This window comes from Trachypithecus francoisi, unplaced genomic scaffold (assembly GCF_009764315.1).
Source record: "Trachypithecus francoisi isolate TF-2019V2 unplaced genomic scaffold, Tfra_2.0 Lachesis_group19, whole genome shotgun sequence".
Lineage (NCBI taxonomy): Eukaryota > Metazoa > Chordata > Mammalia > Primates > Cercopithecidae > Trachypithecus > Trachypithecus francoisi.
This window is the reverse complement of record NW_022681464.1, coordinates 19,384,769-19,403,774: the sequence shown is the minus strand read 5'-3', so window position 1 is coordinate 19,403,774 and position 19,006 is coordinate 19,384,769. Positions and strand designations below refer to the sequence as shown.

Genomic DNA, 19,006 nt, shown 5'->3' with positions numbered 1-19,006 from the left:
ATCTTCATTTTCAATGTGCAAATCACAGATCATTCCAAAACAAAATAAAACCCTAGTTACCACTGATATTTGCTTATAGCAGAATGTTGCCCCATGGTAAAGTAAGTTTCTTTAATGTTTCATACTATTCACTTATTTTTTTTCTGTGCTTTTGGTAGAAATAAATAGGAATTATTTCCAGTCACATTCTCAAATGGTAAAATATCTTATTGAACGGCAACAGCAAAGTATTTTCTTTATACTGCTTCTGTAAAAGAAAATCAAGAGTGGGAGGACTGGGAAGACAGACAAGCCAAAATACTCACACATCAGTGAGAGGAATCTCACATTTCATGGTGGAACTCTGTGGCCTCAAATATGCAAGTGGACACTTGGTTTTTAAAACCAAAGCCTTGTCTCATACATAAAAAGGGCTGGTTTGTGGTAAAAGTTGTGATATATCTATAGTTATAATAATGCTTTAAAAAAATGCATTTAAAATACTTAGACCTAAACTAGATAACCCCCTTAAACAGGATTATATCTCTGTGCCCATTTATAGAATACATGCAACCTTAATTTCACTGTCATATAGAAAAAGGAAGAATGGATGAGGGATTGATTAAAAGATTACACAGAGCAGCAGTATTTAAGAGCTGTTTGTGCAAAAAGTCAGATGATTTTGCCAGGAAGAGATCATCTTTCAACTTCATCAATGGCATTTTTGGTATCTTTGGCTGAAGGACAGGACATGTACAAGCAGGCAAATAACTGATTTGGTATCGGATCCTTATATGTCTGCAGTGTGTAAGAAAACATATTTAAAAATTCAAGTCTAGCTCTGTTTGTGGAATAAATGTATATTTTATTTGTAAGGACTTCTCTTAAATGTAAGGCATGTTTAACTCACTGAAAATTCATAGGTTTCGAGTTAAAGCCTTGAGATGGTAGCAAAAGGTTCAGAGACAAAGGAGCCCAGATGGTCTGGGCAACAAACTAAAGGGCTAGAGGGTTGGCTGGAGATGTAGGGGGTCCCTGGGCCCTGTCCCGAGCAAGAGGGAACCGGAAGGTGTTCCAGCTTCGGCTGACATATTCAATGCCTTGGAAAAGTCTCCGATAAGAACATCTATTATGTATTTGAAAAGGAGTGGGCATCAAAGGCGAGAGACCAGCCAGGACCTGCAGTTGCTATAGTCCAGGAGAGATCATAGAATTTGAACCTGGGGCAGTAGTGGAGAAGAAGAGAAGACCTGTCTCAGAGGAACACTTAAGGGAATTGGGTGACTCACTGAAGGTGGAGGATGAGGGAAGGGAAGGAGTCTGGAATAGCAGATTCCAAACTTTTTGGTTGGAGACCTACAGGAAAAGAAAAATTATATTTCTATAAAAAGAAAATAAGAACAATGTTTCCCTTAATAAGTGCAGTGTACTCCATTTTCTCTTCTATTTCATTTATTGAAAAATATGCATTGCTGCTCTTATTAGATTGACTTTACAACTTTGTAGCGGTATTTGAAAATGCAGGTATACAGTGAGCTCCAGTGTCCAGCCTGGGTTACTGGGTGATGTGTCTTATTATCAGGGCCCCTTAGGACCTACTGAGGTAGGTGGGGTGGGGAGTGTCGAGTGCTGAGGGGGAAGAGCAGTCAAAACCCTTCAGTCCTGCTTCCAGCAAAGCATCTGGGAGTTAGCCATGGTCTGTGAGGCTTCCTTTTAATGGCTCCTTGCAGTAAAGAGCTACTAGCTTTAAAAAGGAAGGGAAGAAGAAAAGAAAGAAGGCAAGAAGGGAGGAAGAGGTAGAGGAAGGGAAAAAGAAGAGAAAGGATTGAAAACCATGGGCTTAGCATGCTGAGACAGAATTGTGAATGGACCCTGGCCCCAGGAGTTGCTCGATCCAGGCCACCTTCCATGTTGCTGCTAGATTTCTTATTGTAAAACCAGAGCAAGGGGGAGTTTTGGTTTGGAGTAAGATGGAGTAAGTACACAGGACCCTGTCTTTCCCAATGAATTCAACTGTAAAACCTGTAAAGACAACTATTCCATTGTCTTTCCAATAAATTCAAGGATAAAATACTCAGAGCAACTATTTGAAGACTCTGAAGAGTAAATAGTAGGAGGCAGATTGGGGAAGAAGACTAGAACTTGAAATATTGAACTGACGGTGCTTTTAACAATTTTCTTCTGGTATTCTCTGATCTGGACTCAAATTAGCACAAAACCCAGAAGTGGACTTGGGTGTGGACAGAGAGAATTCAAGATCTTTCTATTTCTGGCTTGAGTAGGAGGAAAACGGACTCCGTGCAGAAGCCTCACATGTTTCTCACTCTGTTATCTTACCCCCTGTCCCCCAGGTAATCCCATGGTGAGAACAGCGGGGGTCTACGGGCACCTAAAACCCTGAGGAGTGGAGTGGAAGCTCACAGAAGTCTGCTTTTTCCTTCTCTGTTCTTCTGCTTGGCCACAGTTGTGGCTATAGTCATAGAAATTAAGTGGCTGAACAGGTTAAATAATGCCCCAGCTCTCTGGCTGAAGGGCTAAGAAGGGGAAGCCTCAGCTGGTGCGATGGCTCATGCCTGTAATCCCAGCACTTTGGGAGGCTGAGGCAGGTGGATAACTTGAGGTCAGGATTTGAGACCAGCCTGGCCAACCGGGCAAAATCCTATCTCTACTAAAAATCCAAAAAAAAAAAAAATTAGCCAGGCATGGTGGTGCTCATCTGTAATTCCAGCTACTCGGGAGGCTGAGGCACCAGAATCACTTGAACTGGGGAGGCAGAGTTTGCAGTGAACTGAGATGACGCCACTGCACTCCAGCCTGGGTGACATAGCAAGACTCTGTCTCAAAAAAAAAAAAAAAAAAAAGTGGTGGAGGGAGCCTCAGGGAACCTGAAAGTATCAGAAATATAAAGGAGAAGGAGAATCTCAGGAATGCGAAAGTTTTATGTGAACCTCTGAGCTCCACACAGACTGCATGCATGAATCTAACCCTAAACAGCATAGCAATGACTGAGAACTGAACAAGGCAGATACTGCCCAGGCCCCAGACTGTCTACTTTGCGGTGCACATACGGAGCTGAACCAAATGGCACAGCAAGGGCTCTGAAAACTGAACTGATATTGGAACCACGGAAGACAGGTCAGAACTTGTGACTCAAACTGAACCAGGTTAATTGCCTGCTTAAACAAAAATGTCAACATTTTTCTGTAATATTTAAACAAAACCCAGAGTTTCATAACATTATTTAAAAAATATCCAGGAGGTAAGCCAAAATTACTTGGCACACAATAAACTAGGAAAATCCCAACTTGCATGGGAAAAGATAGATCACCGCCCCAGGGCCACATTGATACAGATACCAGATTTGTCAGTTTGTAATGCAGCCATTCTGAAAATGCTTCAGGAAGTAAGAGTGAACATTATTGAAATGAATAGAAAGATGGAAAGTCTCAGCAAGAAACAGAAGATATAAAGAACCCAATGGAAAATTTAGAAATGAAAGATACAATAACCAAAGTAAAAAGCTTACCAGATGGGCTCAGTAGCAGATTGGAAATCATAGACCTTAATTAAAACACATTAGTACTTATATTAAATATGACTGGTCTAATCACAGTAATTAAAAGACAGACATTAATGAATAAATAAAACAAGACCCAACTAAATGCTGCTTACAAGAAACCCACTTTAATTATAATGCTATAGTTGAGCAAAAGGATGCAGAAAAAAAAACATGCAAACACTAATCAAAAGAAGGTGAAGTGACTATATTAATTATTAGAAGAAGTAGGCTTCAGAGCAAAGAAAATAATTGGAGGTAAAGCAGACATTATAATGACAAAAGAATCAGGTCACCCAGAAAAGTAGAGCTTCAGAATTCATAAAGCAAAAACAGAACTGAAATAAGAAATAGAAAAAATTCTATTGTAGTTGGAGACTTCAATACTTCTCTTTTGGTAATCAATAGAATTGACAGGCTGAAAATCAGCAAGTCTATGAAGGAACTGAATGGCACCGTCAACCAAATAGTTCTAATTGACATCTTTAGAAAATGCTACTCAACTACAGGGAATACATATTACTTTCAAATATGCATAAAACATTCACCAATATAAATCATATCTTGGGTCATAAAACAAACCATAACCAATGTAAAAGAATTGATATAATGTGATTTCTGACTGGAATAAAATTAAACTGTAAATTAGTAACAGAAGGATAACGTGAATATGTCCAAACTCTTAGAAATTAACACACTTCTAAATAATCCATGTGTTGAAGAGGAATTCTCAATGGAAATTAGCAAACATTTTGTACTAAATGAAAATGAAAATACAACACATCAGATTTGTGGGATGTGGTTGAAGCAATGCATGAGGGAAATTTCTAGCATTACCTGCATATATTAGAAAAGAGGGAAATAATATAAGCACCTTCCTTAAGAAACTAGAGTAAGAAAAGTAAAATAAAACCAAATATGTAGAAGGAAGAAAATAATAAAAGTAGAAATTGATGAAGTTGAAAGCAGAGAAAAATAGAGAAAATAAATGAAACAAAAAGCTGATTCCATGAAAAGAAAAATAAAGTTGACCAACAAGAATGACAAATGAAAAAAGAGAGAGAAGACATGCATTGCTAACATTAGGAATGAAAGGAGATAAAACTTCACTTAAATGAATTATAACAGAATACTATGAACAACTCTAAGCACATAAAATTGATACATTAGATGAAATGGATCAATTCCTTAAATGGATCATTTCCTTAAAAATCACAAACTACCAAAACCCACCCAAGATGAAATGATAACCTGACTAGCCCCATTACTGTAACTATTAAAGAGATTTAATTTGCAGTTAACCTTCTGAACAAAATATCTACAGCCCCAAATGGTTTCCTGGTGAATTCCACCAAACATTTAACGATAAAATAAAACCATTTTACAAAATCTCTTCCAGAAAACAGAAGAGGAGGAAACACTTCCCAATTCATTTTATGAGGTCGGCGTTACCATGGTATGAAAACCAGACATAAAATACACAGAACAATATTTATTATGAACAAAGATGCAAAAAATCCTCAACAAATATTAGTAAATCAAATCCAGCAATATATGAGAAGAATAATATACCATGGTCAAAAAGGATGCAAGGCTCATTCAGTATTTGAAATTCAGTTAGTGTAACCTACTGCATTAATAATCTAAAGAAGAAAAACCATAATCGTATCAGTTGATGTAGAAGAAGCATTTGACAAAATTCATTCCTTCATGATTTACAGAAAGCTCTTAGTAGATTAGAAATTGGAGAAACTTCCTCATCTTGATAAAAGACAATTTATAAAAACATATGTCTTACATCATAATTAATGGTAAATGATTATTAATGCTTTCTCCCTAATATTAGGAACAAGGCAAGGATGTTCACTCTCACCACGCCCATTGAATATTATACTGAAAGTCTTCACTAGTGCAATAGGGATGGGAAGAGGGATATAGGTTGGGAAGGAAGAAATAAAATTGTTCTTTTTCACAGACAGCATTATTGTCTATGTACAAAATTCCAGGAAATCTACAAAAACAAAACAAAAAAATCAAACACTCCTAGAATTAAGTTTAACAAAGTTGTAGGATATAAGGCCAATATACAAATTCAACTTTGTTTCTATATGCTAACAATAAACAATTAGGAATGGAAAAGTTTTTAAAACACCATTTGTAATAGCTCCGAAGAATGTGAGCTACTTATAAATTTGGCAAAAAATACCATCCCAAACAAACAAACGTTGCATTTATATTTGAAAACTATAGAACACTGATAAAAGCAATCTGCAAAGATGTATAATAAATAGACGTAACAGGTTTATAGATTAGAAGATTCAGCATAGTAAAGATGTCAGTTCTCCTAGAATTTATACATTATTTCCAGAAAGATTTTGTTGTTGTTGTTGATTTAGACAAGCTGCTTCCAGAATTTGTGTTAAAAGGTAAAAGAACAAGAATGGCTGAACCAATTTTGAAAAAGAAGAATGAATAGGAAGAATCACACTACCCGATTTTAACATTTACTGTAAAGCTATGGTGATCCAGATTGTGTGGTATCGGCAACGGGATGGACAGACCAATGGAACAGAAACAGACCTGTACAAACACAACCAGTTGATTTTTGGAAATAGAAAAACAAATGGCGTTATAGCAGTTGGACGTATGAAAAAAATGAACTTCAATCTACGCTTCTTTGTATAACAGTTATGTCAAATTGGATCATACAGCTACATATAAAGAGGAAAACTATACATTTTTAGGAGAATGCATAAGAGAAGATCTTTGTGATTTCTAGTTAGGCAAGGAGTTCTTCCACCACTTCTCATGACCCACAGCTGGGTAAGGTTAGCCTGGAGAGCTTGCTCCCTGTTTTCTGTTTTTGAGAGTTGTTCAGCGTGTGCTTCTGTTCAATGGAGGCACTATTCTAACTCATTCCTCACCACACCCCTGCAAAATAGATAGTATGGTATAACTGTGTCATTTTTGAGATGAAGAAACTGATGCACAGAAAGATGAATAAATATACCTCCAGTGTCATAAGTTCCATGAGTGGCAGAACAGGAAATCCTCTCTTCCTAGACCTGTGGTGCCATCTACCTTTGTGTTCTGATAGACAGTCTCAGCCTCCACATCCTTCTTGAAAACACAAATCATGAATTTTCATGGCTCCTGTGACCCAGACGTGTGTTTTCAAGGCATCTGTGTTGTTCTTCTGTGTGGGTTTTATTCTCAGGCCCACTTTTAAGGTTGTTGGGTTTTTGCTGCTCATAGTGCAGTATTAACCCACATGAATCTCTTTAGCGCCATCTTGTGTCTGGAGTGGTTTACAGGCGGGATTGCTTTAGTGGCAGCGGGTAGGGTACAAAAAAGATGTGATGGGAAAGATTTGATTACCAAAATATGAAAAATTCGTGTGATCAGACACTTGAATTCCATTAGACGTGAACTTTGTAGTGACGCACCTCTTCCATTGTCATCAGTTAATAGAATGTTGCAGGGAACAGATCAAATCAGCTTTTAAATCTTAGTTTGCCTTCTCCCATTGTAATAGTGTCCTGGCTTCCTGGGCCCTTGGCCAGTACCAGAGGTCCTGAGCTCTTAGGGTGGAGGCCTTCAGTCCCACTTTATCAGCCTTGAGGAGAGAGTCTTCCCTGTGGATATACCTTCCAGAAGGCTAAAGAGTCTACCTTCTCTCTCCCTGTGTGGTTAGGCTGATTTAAAGGGAGGTGCCAAAATGTACCTCAGGATTGGCCTCTTCAGCAGTGGGACTCAGAATGGGAAAAGGACAGTGGAGCAAACTCCCCTTCCATGGAGACTTGCTAGTTTGTTTGCGAAGGGAAGGAGGGAAGAAATGGGAAAAAAATTAGGGCAGAATGTGCCGAATTCTTGGAGCTCTTCCGTGAGGTAGGGGCTGCGTCTTTCTGCAGGAGGGTGCATGGTGAGGGGGAGGGGTGGGTGCACTAGTAAAAAATTCTAAAGACAAAAGCATGTAGCACCTTACATTATTCAGTCTTTACTTTTCCGTTACAGAAGTAACCGATGCTCATATTAGAAAACTGGGAAAATAGAAAAAATACGAAAAACACATCCAAAGAGCATATATTCAATCACAATGGTTAATATTTTATGGATTTCCTTTTTTTCTTTGTATGCGTGAAGATTTGAGTGTTATGACTAGACACAGTGGCTTATGCCTGTAATCCCAGCACTTTGGGATTCCAAGGCTGGTGGATCAGTTGAGCCCAGGAGTTTGAAACCAGCTTGGATAACATAAGGAGACCCTGTCTCTACAGAAAAAAAAAAAAAAAAAAAAAAAAGCTGAATGTGGTAGCATGTGTCTGTGGTCCCAGCTACTCAGGAGGCTGAGATGGGAGGATCATTTGAGCCTGGGAGGTTAAGGCTGCAGTGAGCCATGATGGCACCACTGCTCCAGCCTGGGCGACCGAGTGAGACCTTATCTCAACTAAAAGAAGATTTGAGTGTTTTGTTTAATTATATGATGTTGCTTTTTACCTATTTAATTATGTGATGTTGCTTTTTACTTATACTGGCTTTTTACTTATTTTATGAGAAACATTTTACAAGTTAGTACATAGCTTTGGTAAATGACTGTGTATGCTGAGTTCTAGAACCATGATAGATGTTTGTGTTTTAGTTATTATTTTGGTATGTTAAATAATGCTTGAGTGAACACCTTTGCTTCCTTTTTTATTTTGTTTGTTTAAACTTAGAGCTGTTTCCTTAGAATAGGTTTCCCAAATCATGATGATTGGGGAAAGGCTTGAAGAGGACTTTAAGGTTCTTAGTATAAACACATACATGCTCTCCCACCCTGGCTGGAAGTGGGCTCTGCTACTTAGGCAGTGATGGAGATTTTGGACACATCCCTTCACTTCTCAGAGCCTCAGGTTTTTCCTCTGCCAAATGGAGGTAAAAATATCCACTACATATGGCTCTTCTATTAATAATACCTATAAAATCCCTCCGGAGAACTTGGCACACAGTGAGCGCTAAATACATGGTAACTTTACAAAATAATTATAGCCCTAGATAGCCTTATTGCAGGTTTCTACCAGTTTGCCCTACCACTACCAACGCATGAAGTTATTTAACTTCTCTAGTGTTTGATACATAATCATTTCTTTTTAAAATACCTTTGCCGATTTGAGTGAAAACACTACCTTATTGTGTTTTAATTTGCATTTGTTTTATTATAGTGAGAGTGAACAATTTTGCATGCTATTATAAACAAGTTTGTTGTCTCATATAAAATATATTTGCCTTTTTTCTGTTGGTATTTAATATTTTACTAGCTGTATTAACTATTTTAAAAAGAAATTACTCTTTAACATATTTGTTATAGATCCACTTATTTAGTATAATTTTATATCAAACTTTTGTATGCTACATTCAAATGCTACATACAGATTTCTCATTAGGATGAGAAATGTGATTATAATTGTAATCTCTTTGTAATTCTGTGAATTTTTTATTGTATCTATAGTGTTACTTGCAAATTATGACAATATGTATTTCCAGCAATTTTGTATCTTATTGTTTTTCATGTCTTATTAAATTTGTCTGAAATTCTATAGCAGTGTTAAATAATCCATAGGTTTAATGAGCATCATTTAAAACATATTTTCTGATTAGTAGGAATATCTCTAGTGTTTTACCATTAAATATAATATGAATCTGTTATTTCTCAAAATATACTGCTTATTGTGTCAAGGATATGTCCAAATAATTTTTAAAATTTTTGAATTCTTACATATTTAGGAGCATAGTTTTTCTCAGAATAACGTGGTTTTCTTTTACTTTTTCTTTCTTTCTTTTGCTTTTCTTTTCCTTTTCTTTTCTTTTCTTTTTCTTTTCTTTTTTTTTTTTTTTTTTTTTTGAGACAAAGTCTTGCTCTGTCACCCAGGCTGGAGTTCAGTGGCGCGATCTTGGCTCACGGCAACCTCCACCTCCTGGGTTCAAGCAATTTTCCTGTCTCAGCCTCTTGAGTATCTGGGATTACAGATGTACGCCACCACACCCATCTAATTTTTGTGTTTTTAGTAGAGGCGAGGTTTTGCCATGTTGGTAAGGCTGGTCTTGAACTCCTCACCTCATGTGATCCACCTGCCTTGGCCTCCTGAAGTGTTGGGATTACAAGCATGAGCCGCTGCGCCTGGCTGCTAACATGGTTTTCTTATTTGATCTTCTGTTGGATAGGATGAGTTTTCTAATATTACATATATATTTGTATACTTAGAATTTGAGTATATTGTTTTGTGTTTTGCTCTTTTTAATCAACATATTTTGTGTAGAATGTTTCTTACAACCCACATATAAACTTTGTATGTGTGTGTAATGCATAAAGAAAAGTAAGAAAATACGTCAATATTTTAAGAATGGTTATCTTTAATGTATGGGAATATGAATTATTTTCACTTTATTCTTCTGTATTTTTCTAAAATGAGCTGTCCTGTTACTAGCATAAAAAAAAATGTTGTTTAGAAAAATGTCAATGCACTACAATTAGTTTTGGGTGAAATATGAATAGGAGGTTAGATGTGATTGAAGGAATCCTTCTTCCTTTAAGTAACTTCTGTTTGTTCATTATCTATCATTCAGATTATCTTTGTACTAATGGAGTTGAAAACCTGAGTTTAATGTTTACTTAAAAAAACATAGCCAGTATTTTCTATTTGGAGAACAATGATAGTATGTGGTGACTGTATTTTCCTAAACTAAGAATTTAGGATTTGATATGTGATGAATGTGTGATATCATGTATTTTCATGATACCTGATGTTTTTTACTTGAAAATCTTTGAGGGAAATTGCTCATAATATTTAACTACACATTTATTGCTGACCTATTGGAATAAAATTGGAATAATTGAGGATGATCCCACGGAATCTGAGACTTGCTGACCACAGACTGGGGCACTGGACAGGTTGCTTTTGGAAACTTCGTTTGTCCTTGTGGCCCCCGTGGGAGGCCACAACCCAGACACCATCTCATGAATATCTTTGTCCTGTCTGGGACTACACACAGATATAGAAACAGAAAAACATGCATTTATACATCAAGGCACACAGAAACAGCAATCACTGGATTGGTGCCTTAATTGCATCTTCTAGGAGCCTGGAATAGCCCTTGTTTCTTCTAGTGTTCGACACTTTCTCTCTGAAATGAGATTTAGCTAATTTCAGAGCTCAGGAATTCTCCTCAGATTTGATTCTTAACATGCTATGTACTTAAAATATGAAAATCTTGATTGGTATTATGATCACTGAAGATTGTATTTCTATATAAATCTTTAATGTCTCCTTTTTCTCGTTTTCTGTAGCTTTGGGCCAGATTATGTTGTATGTGGATGGAATGAATGGAGTAATAAACCACAATGAAACCATTCAGTGGCTGTACACTCTCATTGGGTCAAAGGTAAGGGGAAGTTACGGTTGACTCTTTTGTTCAGTTGTCATATCACTTGCCTTTCTTTTTTCTTTGAGTCAGTTTTGCAGAAAGAAATTTTATTCAGCTTTTTTCAAGCCATTACAGTATAAATGAGGACTACTGCTCTATAGATGTTAAGATACACTTAAATGGCAAGTAGCTCATGAGATTTTAATGCATTTCTATTTTCTCTTCTCTTAAGCTTTAATCAAGTGCCTTTGGAAACTTTGGTTTTTAATATTTAGTTAAATGTTATACCATAGGGCTGGGCACGGTGGCTCACGCCTGTAATCCCAGCACTTGGCAAGGCCGAGGCGGGTGGATCACAAGGTCAGGAGATCGAGACCAGCCTAGACAACATGGTGAAACCCTGTCTCTACTAAAAATACAAAAATTAGCTGGGCATGGTGGTGCGCACCTGTAGTCCCAGCTACTCGGGAGGCTGAGGCAGGAGGTTGCAGTGAGCTGAGATCATGCCATTGCACTCCAGCCTGGGTGATGGAGCAACACTCTGTCTCAAAAAAAAAAAAAAAAAAAAAGAAAACCGCATTATTCTGAGAAAAACTATGCTCCTAAATATGTAAGAACTCAAAAATTTAAAAAATTATTTGGACATATCTTTGACACAATAAACAGTATATTTTGAGACTCTGTCTCCAAAAAAAAGTTATACCAAGTTATACCATAGATGTAAGATCTGTGAACCACCTGTATTTCATGTTCATATGTACATATATATCGCTGTGTTGTACACATGTATATGCATGTTCCTATATGGATGAAAGAATCTGGGATTACCTTTCAGCTCTAACATCAATTATAAAAGTAATCAATGTTTATTACAGATTTGCCAGGCACCAAACTAGGTATTTTATTTTTTATTTATTGAGACAGAGTCTTACTCTGTTGCCAGAATGGAGTGCAGTAGCATGATCTCGGCTCCCTGTAACTTCCACCTCCTGAGTTCAAGCAAATCCCATGCCTCAGTCTCCCAAGTAGGTGGGATTAAAGGCATGACCCACCACCCTGGGCTCATTTTTGTGATTTTAGTAGAGACACAGTTTCACCATGTTGGCCAGTCTGGTCTTGAACTCCTGGCCTCAAATGATCCACCTGCCTCGGCCTCTCAAAGTGCTGGGGTTACAGGCATGAGCCACCACATCCGACCCATAAAACATCCTAGGTGTTTTATAAGCATGATCTCATTTAATCCTCATGAGGCCACTATCAGGTAAGGAATATAATTCCTATTTGGTAGTTGAGGAAACAATGCTTGATTATGAAAGCGTAGCTGGTTTCCCCATGCATTTTGGCACATCACCACCAGCCATGCCTTGGCTGCAAGGTCCCTGAGGTCTCTGAAAGTCCTGCCAAGGAAGCAGATCTACTCCATCACTTCAGGTGTGCCAAACGCTGGGCAAGCCTCTGGCATGGTCTTCTCTGGGTTCTGCTGGCGTGTGGAGGAGCATGTGTTAGGGACTTGACTGCAGGGGGATTTGGGAGAAGTAGTAAAAGGGACCCTGTCCTGAGCAGGTGCAGATGCACCAAGGTTAAAGTGCTGTGTGGGTAGCATGTTGTGGAGATCTGAGTGGCTGTAGTGGGCAACATGGTCAGATGGAGTGGGGGATCTTGAGGGCCTGGATACAGAATTTGAACCTGACTTAAACAGGTCACAGAATCAGCATAGCTTTGTAGGGGCCCTGAAGAGCATATTGGATTAATCTGTTCTCACACTGCTAATAAAGACATACTCGAGACTGGGTAATTTATAAAGGAAAGAGGTTTAATGGACTCACAGTTCCACATGGCTGGGGAGGCCTCCCAATCGTGGCAGAAGGCGGAGGAGGAGCAAAGGTACATCTTACATGGTGGCAGGCAAGAGAGTGTGTGCAGGGGAACTGCCCTTTATAAAACCATCAGATCTCATGAGACTTATTCACTGTCATGAGAACAGCATGGGAAAAACATGCCCTCATGATTCATTTACCTCCCACTGGGTCCCTCCTGCAACATGTGGAAATTATTACAATTCAAGGTGAGATTTGGGTGGGTACAGAGAACCAAACCATATCACATGTGGTCTGCCCAGACTGTCCCCCATCCCTGTGTTCACTGCCCACCCCCACTAGAGTGAGCCTTTCCAGGCTGCTGTGCACAATGCTGTGCTCTGCTGTGCTCTGCCAGGAGCCCATCCCCCGGCCCTGCCCCTGGAGTCACCTGCCTCCCAAGGATTCTATTGTCCTTTGGGAGCACTCAGCCCTGGTTTGATTTGGGGAGGAGCATGGTTCTAGTTTTAGGCTGTATCTCCTTCTCAGACTTCTCAAAATCCTGGTGATTGTGTCCTTGTGTGGTGGAAAGGGCCTTTTCTCTGTGGCTGGTGCTAGCATGCAGATCCCCATGGGGTCCCACGTTTGTGGGTGGCCTTCACATCTTCCCCTCAGTTTTCCTTTTTCTAGTACGTATTGATGAGAAAATTTTTCCCCATTTCATATTAGATACAGCTATGGTTTCCCTAGGAAGACTGAAAATCTTTTAAAAGAATGTTTTGGCTTTGTTTTCTATGGAAAATGGAAGTGACTCTATTTTGAAATTGATATAGGTGACCTTGGACGCTGAGTGGAATGCTGGGCCTTCTAGGTTGCTTCAGCCTGGCCAAGGGAAGATTTATATCTCATATCCTGTTTCAGTTTCTTCTCCTTTTTCCTTGCTTGTGCTGGGAACCCTCCCTGACTTTCATGTTCATTTGGAACCGGCTGCCTCCCCAAGGCACTCGAAATGGTCTCGAGGACCTAAAAGCTAGGGAGACGGGAAGAGATTTTGCAAGAAAGATGACTTTTTGTACATGACACAGCTGAATGAAGATATCTTTATGGTTTTATGATGGCCATGATAAAACACCAACAACTTGCCCTATTTCTAAAAGGAAACAAAACCTAACATGCTTACAATAGAAAAACTGACAGTCTAATAGCTCATCATCAGGCAGAGAATAGAGTGAGGGCAAAGTTAGGGAAGGTGGGATGGGTATGGGGAAGAAGCACCGTGAGCAGGGAGAGATGACATAGAGAATGCTGTGGTCCGAATGTGCCCCCTAAATTTTTGTGTTGTAAACGTGATCCCCAATGCAGCAGTGTTAAGAGGTGTTTAGGTCATGAAGGCTCTGCCATCATGAATGGATTAATGCCATTATAAGAAGGATTTGTGGAAGGAGTGCATTTTTTCTCTTTTGATTCTCTGCCATGTGAGAACACAATCTTCCTCCCCTCCAGAAGATACTGCAACAGGCACCATCTTGGATGCAGAGGGACTGGGCCCCTCACAGCCAGTACCTTGATCTGGGACTTCCCAGCCTCCAGAACTGTGAGAAATAAATTTCTGTTCTTCAGAAATTACCCAGTCTCAAGTATTTCTTTTTATAGCAGCACATATAGACTAAGAGAGGAAAGGCGCAAAGAAAAGAAGAGAGAGAGATAGAAAAGAGGGAGGAGAAGGACCACAGAGGAGGAAAAGAAGAAAAGCAGAGAAAAAAACCCAGAAATAACAGAAATGCATGCCGTGGCTCAGAGTCTCTGGTGTTGCAACAACATCATATTAATTTTACTTTGGAATCATTCTGTAAGGAAAATAAGCAATCAGGAAGGAATGAACACACAGGAAAATCTTTATTGCATTTGTAAATAACATGGAAAAATTATACAATTAAAAAGTTTCAAAAATACATTTCTAGGAATTGTGCTTTCCCAGCCTCCCCCTCCTACACTGTGCACTCGGTGTGTGCTTCCTCAGCGGTGGTTCAGGACTCTGGGCCGCCTCCTCAGGGCCTCTGTCTGAGGTGGCACACTCGCCTCCTCCCCAGCCATTTGGGCCATCAGCACTGGATCTGTGTGGATTTCTGTCTCCATATTTTATTTTCTCAAAGGAAGGTCTATAATAGTCGCTGGCTCCTATGTTCTGCACTGTGCTGGTCACAATGAGGACAAGAGAGTGGAGCCAAGAGTCAGCCTGTATCTTGGAGTTCACTGTGTTGTTGGAAAGGAGAATTCTGGGGAACAGTGACGCTGCAGCCTGTCCCACTAACTGTGATGTCACATGAAGGTCTCCTGCCACTCTTCAGGGTGTGCTCTGCTCTAGGCAAGTTGCTGAAACTTAACAAAGGCAGTAGCTGCCAAGTTTATTTCTAGTCTACATAGTTCTAATGAGATCACTTCTTATTTACAAAACCAATAGAGTGGCTGCTGACACTCTTCCCTCATCCCCATCTGAGTTGTGAGAAATTGAAAAGAACAACAGATACATCAACCCAACACCCTTAGGTTTTGAGAATGAAGCCTCAGTCTCCTCCTTAAACATACAGTTAGGTCAATACAGCTGCAATAGGTTTTCCCCAATTCAAATTAAGAAATCAGGAAAGCCAGGGGCCCTAGCATTTTGTTTTGACAAAGAGTCAGATGTATCTTAACCTGGAAAGTTTACCTTGACATCCACTTGCCTTTGCCTTATACAGTCACAGAGTTGATAAAGGAAATACTGGAGTAGAAAAATCTTGTCATTGTGTTTTCATAATTCTTCATTTTTCTTCCATGAAAGGCAACAAGATGTGATTTTGCAGCCTGCCAGAGGCTCATTATGCAATGCATATTTGCAGATATTTGAGACTCATAGCCAGGGGAGAAAATGATGCATTCGTAGCCAAATAATGACTTTTTAAAAGAAAGAAAAAAGTGTTTTCAACAAAGTGTTTCTTTCTATTTACAAGAGCCCATCTTTAAACTCCCCAGTCAGGGGTAAGAGGCAGATGCCAGGCCCATGACTTATCACAGGATGTGGATTTTTTTCTCTTCATAAATCTGGAATTCTAATTAATTGAGTTAAGATGATTCAGTCTATATACAGCATGGCCCTTTTGTCACCCAGCACGGAAAGTCTGTCTCTTTATCTCTGTGGATCCTCTTTTGGCCCATAGGGAAGGCCTTAGGGCCCTGAGCCTGACAAACTCTCACCTCCTTGCTGCCTCTTAGGGGTGCCTCGGGGTACTGGCTTGGAAGCTTCCCTGTCTGCATTGCTCTTCAGGTTAGCTTGCCCTCCTCTCTCTACATTCCCACCAGCCCCATTGAATCTCATCCTTCCGTCTGTGCCCCACATTGCTGATCACAGGTCTCCAGACTCCCTTCTACTTGTGTGAGGGTGAGCAGGCCTCGCTACTCCTGTGTAGCCCTAGCTGGAGGAGCCCTGGCCAAGGCCCTCCTTGCATGCATGTACACACACACACACACACACACACACATGCACACTCGCTTGCTTGCTCTCTCTCTCTCTCTCTCTCAGTCATACACATTAGAGAGCCTATGTGCCTGCCCGCCACCCCACCCCCCAACACTGGGGACATTGCTGAAAGTTTCTTTAGGACTGCAAAATGAGGAGAAGTAACATGGTGTGTAGAATGTTGTCTAGAAAGTGGTGGAGGAGGGGAAATTGACAGGGATGGGAAAGCTGGGTGGGAAGGGTTAACTCAGTATCACAGCTGTGAGGTGAGAGTAGCAGTAGAAACAGAATAATGAAAAAATGGAGACATTTTGAGGACTAGCCTTCTAGGAGGAGATTTCTAGATATAAGAAAATAAAAGGAACCAAAGGTGGGGGTCACAGTTTGACTCTGCAGCTATAAATATGGCAGTGCCTCTGGCAGTTGAAGAGTTGGACATTGGGGTTTGTTGGCAAGAAAACGTTGGACACACTGGTTTGGAGATGAAGGATATATTTCCAAAGAGAGTTAAGTGCCATAGAGCCTGGTGCTCCATGTGCCCCAGGAGATACTGGCTGTTGGACGAGGAGAGGAGATGCGGTGAGCCCTCTGGTCTTGGAGCCACTGGCATGGCACTGTTGTGTGATCTGCTCAGATGACCCAAATGTGGGGGTGAGAACTGAAGACCTTTGTAAGTTACTTAATGTAAATAATGGAATCCTAGCCTTGAACAAATGGCAATGTCATGTTAAAGGTGTTCCTGACATCTTCAATCCCATTCCTGATATTGCTAGAGGCAGAGGGACCATCAAATCATTTGCCTAGGTTGCCCAGGGATACTGTTGCATGCTGGAATTGGTGGAAAGCCTTCCTTTTTGGGACATGCATTACCTGTCATTAACCAAATGCTTGTGCATTGCTTTCTTGAACAAGACACTCTGACTTGCTGTGGAAGCTCATTGAGTATGTAGAGGCAGTCACTATGTGAATGAACCCTGTCCAAGCTAAACTTGATGGCTGCTACAGATAGTACCTGGGTACATAATTTTCAGCTCCTCATCATACTGGTTACCAACTCTTCTGTTCATGTAGTACAAAGAATAGTAATATGGTAGGTGGGATACGATATCATTCTTCCACAAATCCCCCCTCTGATTTATTACATCTTTTAAGCAGCAGCCCTGGGTATTGCCTCAAGTTTGAACTGGCAATCCACTAAGCCTTCCGGATTTTTGTCACACATTTTTATCTGCCAGTTTCTTCCATTCTGCATGTCTGTGATTGATTGATTCACATTTAAATACAGGGCTTGCATTTTTCCCCCATTGATTGTAGGCCAGAGTTCCAGCCTCAAGATAATTAAGAATTCTGTTTTGCCTCTTTCTCTTATTAACTGTTAGTGCTAATTTTATTTAACAAAAAATGAATAAGCAGATCTTCCATGCCATTGATGAAAATATAGTGGGACAGAGACAAGGAATGCATAAACCAGTGCAGCCTGCGGGTTGACACTGATCAGTCAGAGCATTTTAGGGTCATTGTGCAATTAGTGGGAAGCTGCTGAACTCTGACCATCCAGCTGTGTTTCTTCACTGGGTTCACAAGGCCTTCCTGGAATCAAGATATGCTGCATCTGACAGTCAGTGCCAGATCTCTGGAGTCACACACGCCTGCACCATCCTTGGGATGGGTTGCTTTTTCATCTTTAAAATGGGAGTTATAATAGTGAAGAAGATGTGAAACACTAAGCAACAGGAGATGCCCAGTATGGTTTCCTGTCCCTGCCCTCAGGAGCACAGGGTTTTATTCTTTTCCCTTCTCCTCCACCACCTTGTCGACCTTCCTGTGGCTTAAGGCTTTTGTCTCAATGGGGAGAAGGCTCTGGCTGGGGTTTCCCGTCTTTTCACAGTGCTGGCTGCTCCCTTCCTCCTTTAGGGTTGCTGCTGTTCTGCCTGCTGTGTGACTGTGCACCGCCAGGCCTGCACTATTGGGAAAGTTTCTTGGTCCCAGCCCTGCTCCCCGCTTCTTTGTGAATGCCATAGCAGCCTACTGGTGGGTGCCAAATCCCTTTGTGTCTGCAGTTCGAAGGGGTTTATGCTCTCATGGTAGCCCACAGTTGACATTTGACGATTTGCTAAAACTATTATCTGAGGTTATATTGTTTTAATTATTATTATTTTTTGAGATGGGGTCTCGCTCTGTCACCCATTCTGGAGTACGGTGGCACAGTCTCGGCTCACTGCAGCCTCGACAGCCCAGGCTCAAGCAATCCTCCCACCTCGGCCTCCTGAGTAGCTGGGACTACAGGGCACACACCACCACACCCAGCTAATTTTCTGTGTTTTGGATGGAGATGGGGTTTCACCATGTTGCCCAGTCTGGTCTCAAACTCCTGAGCTTAAGTGATTCTCCCACCTTGGCTTCCCAAAGTGCTGAGAATACAGGCATGAGCCACAGTGCCTGGCCTAAGTTTTTCCGACTGCTTTGCATAAATGGCTTCATTTTCCTCCCCTACCCTGCCTCAGATAGTCCATTGCTGGCCTCTCACCCTTTCTGGGTGTAGAGAACACACTCCCTCCCTAGATTTCAGGCTACTTGGTTTTCCTGCAACCCCAGCTCTATGATGGGCTCAAGAAAAGTTATGGTGTGAAAGATTGTTTGTCTCTCTCTTATTATTAGGTTGGGAGTGACACTCGACATCTTTCCAGCTGGAAGCCAGAAGTCCAATTGTTAATATTATAAAAACACTGTAAATACACTGCAATAACGTGAGATATAGTCAGCCAGAAAATTCTATAT

The 19,006-nt window shown here is 40.4% G+C and overlaps 1 protein-coding gene across 9 annotated transcripts in view; it reads left to right on the top strand.

Moving 5' to 3' along the window:
• FHOD3 (formin homology 2 domain containing 3) overlaps nucleotides 1–19,006 on the top strand; it is a 492,791-nt gene that overhangs the window by 276,065 nt on the left and 197,720 nt on the right. For all 9 annotated transcript variants that reach the window (XM_033177891.1, XM_033177890.1, XM_033177884.1 and 6 more), the window contains one exon: nucleotides 10,860–10,954. In XM_033177891.1, the coding sequence (XP_033033782.1) occupies nucleotides 10,860–10,954 (95 nt within the window). The remainder of the gene's footprint in view (nucleotides 1–10,859; nucleotides 10,955–19,006) is intronic.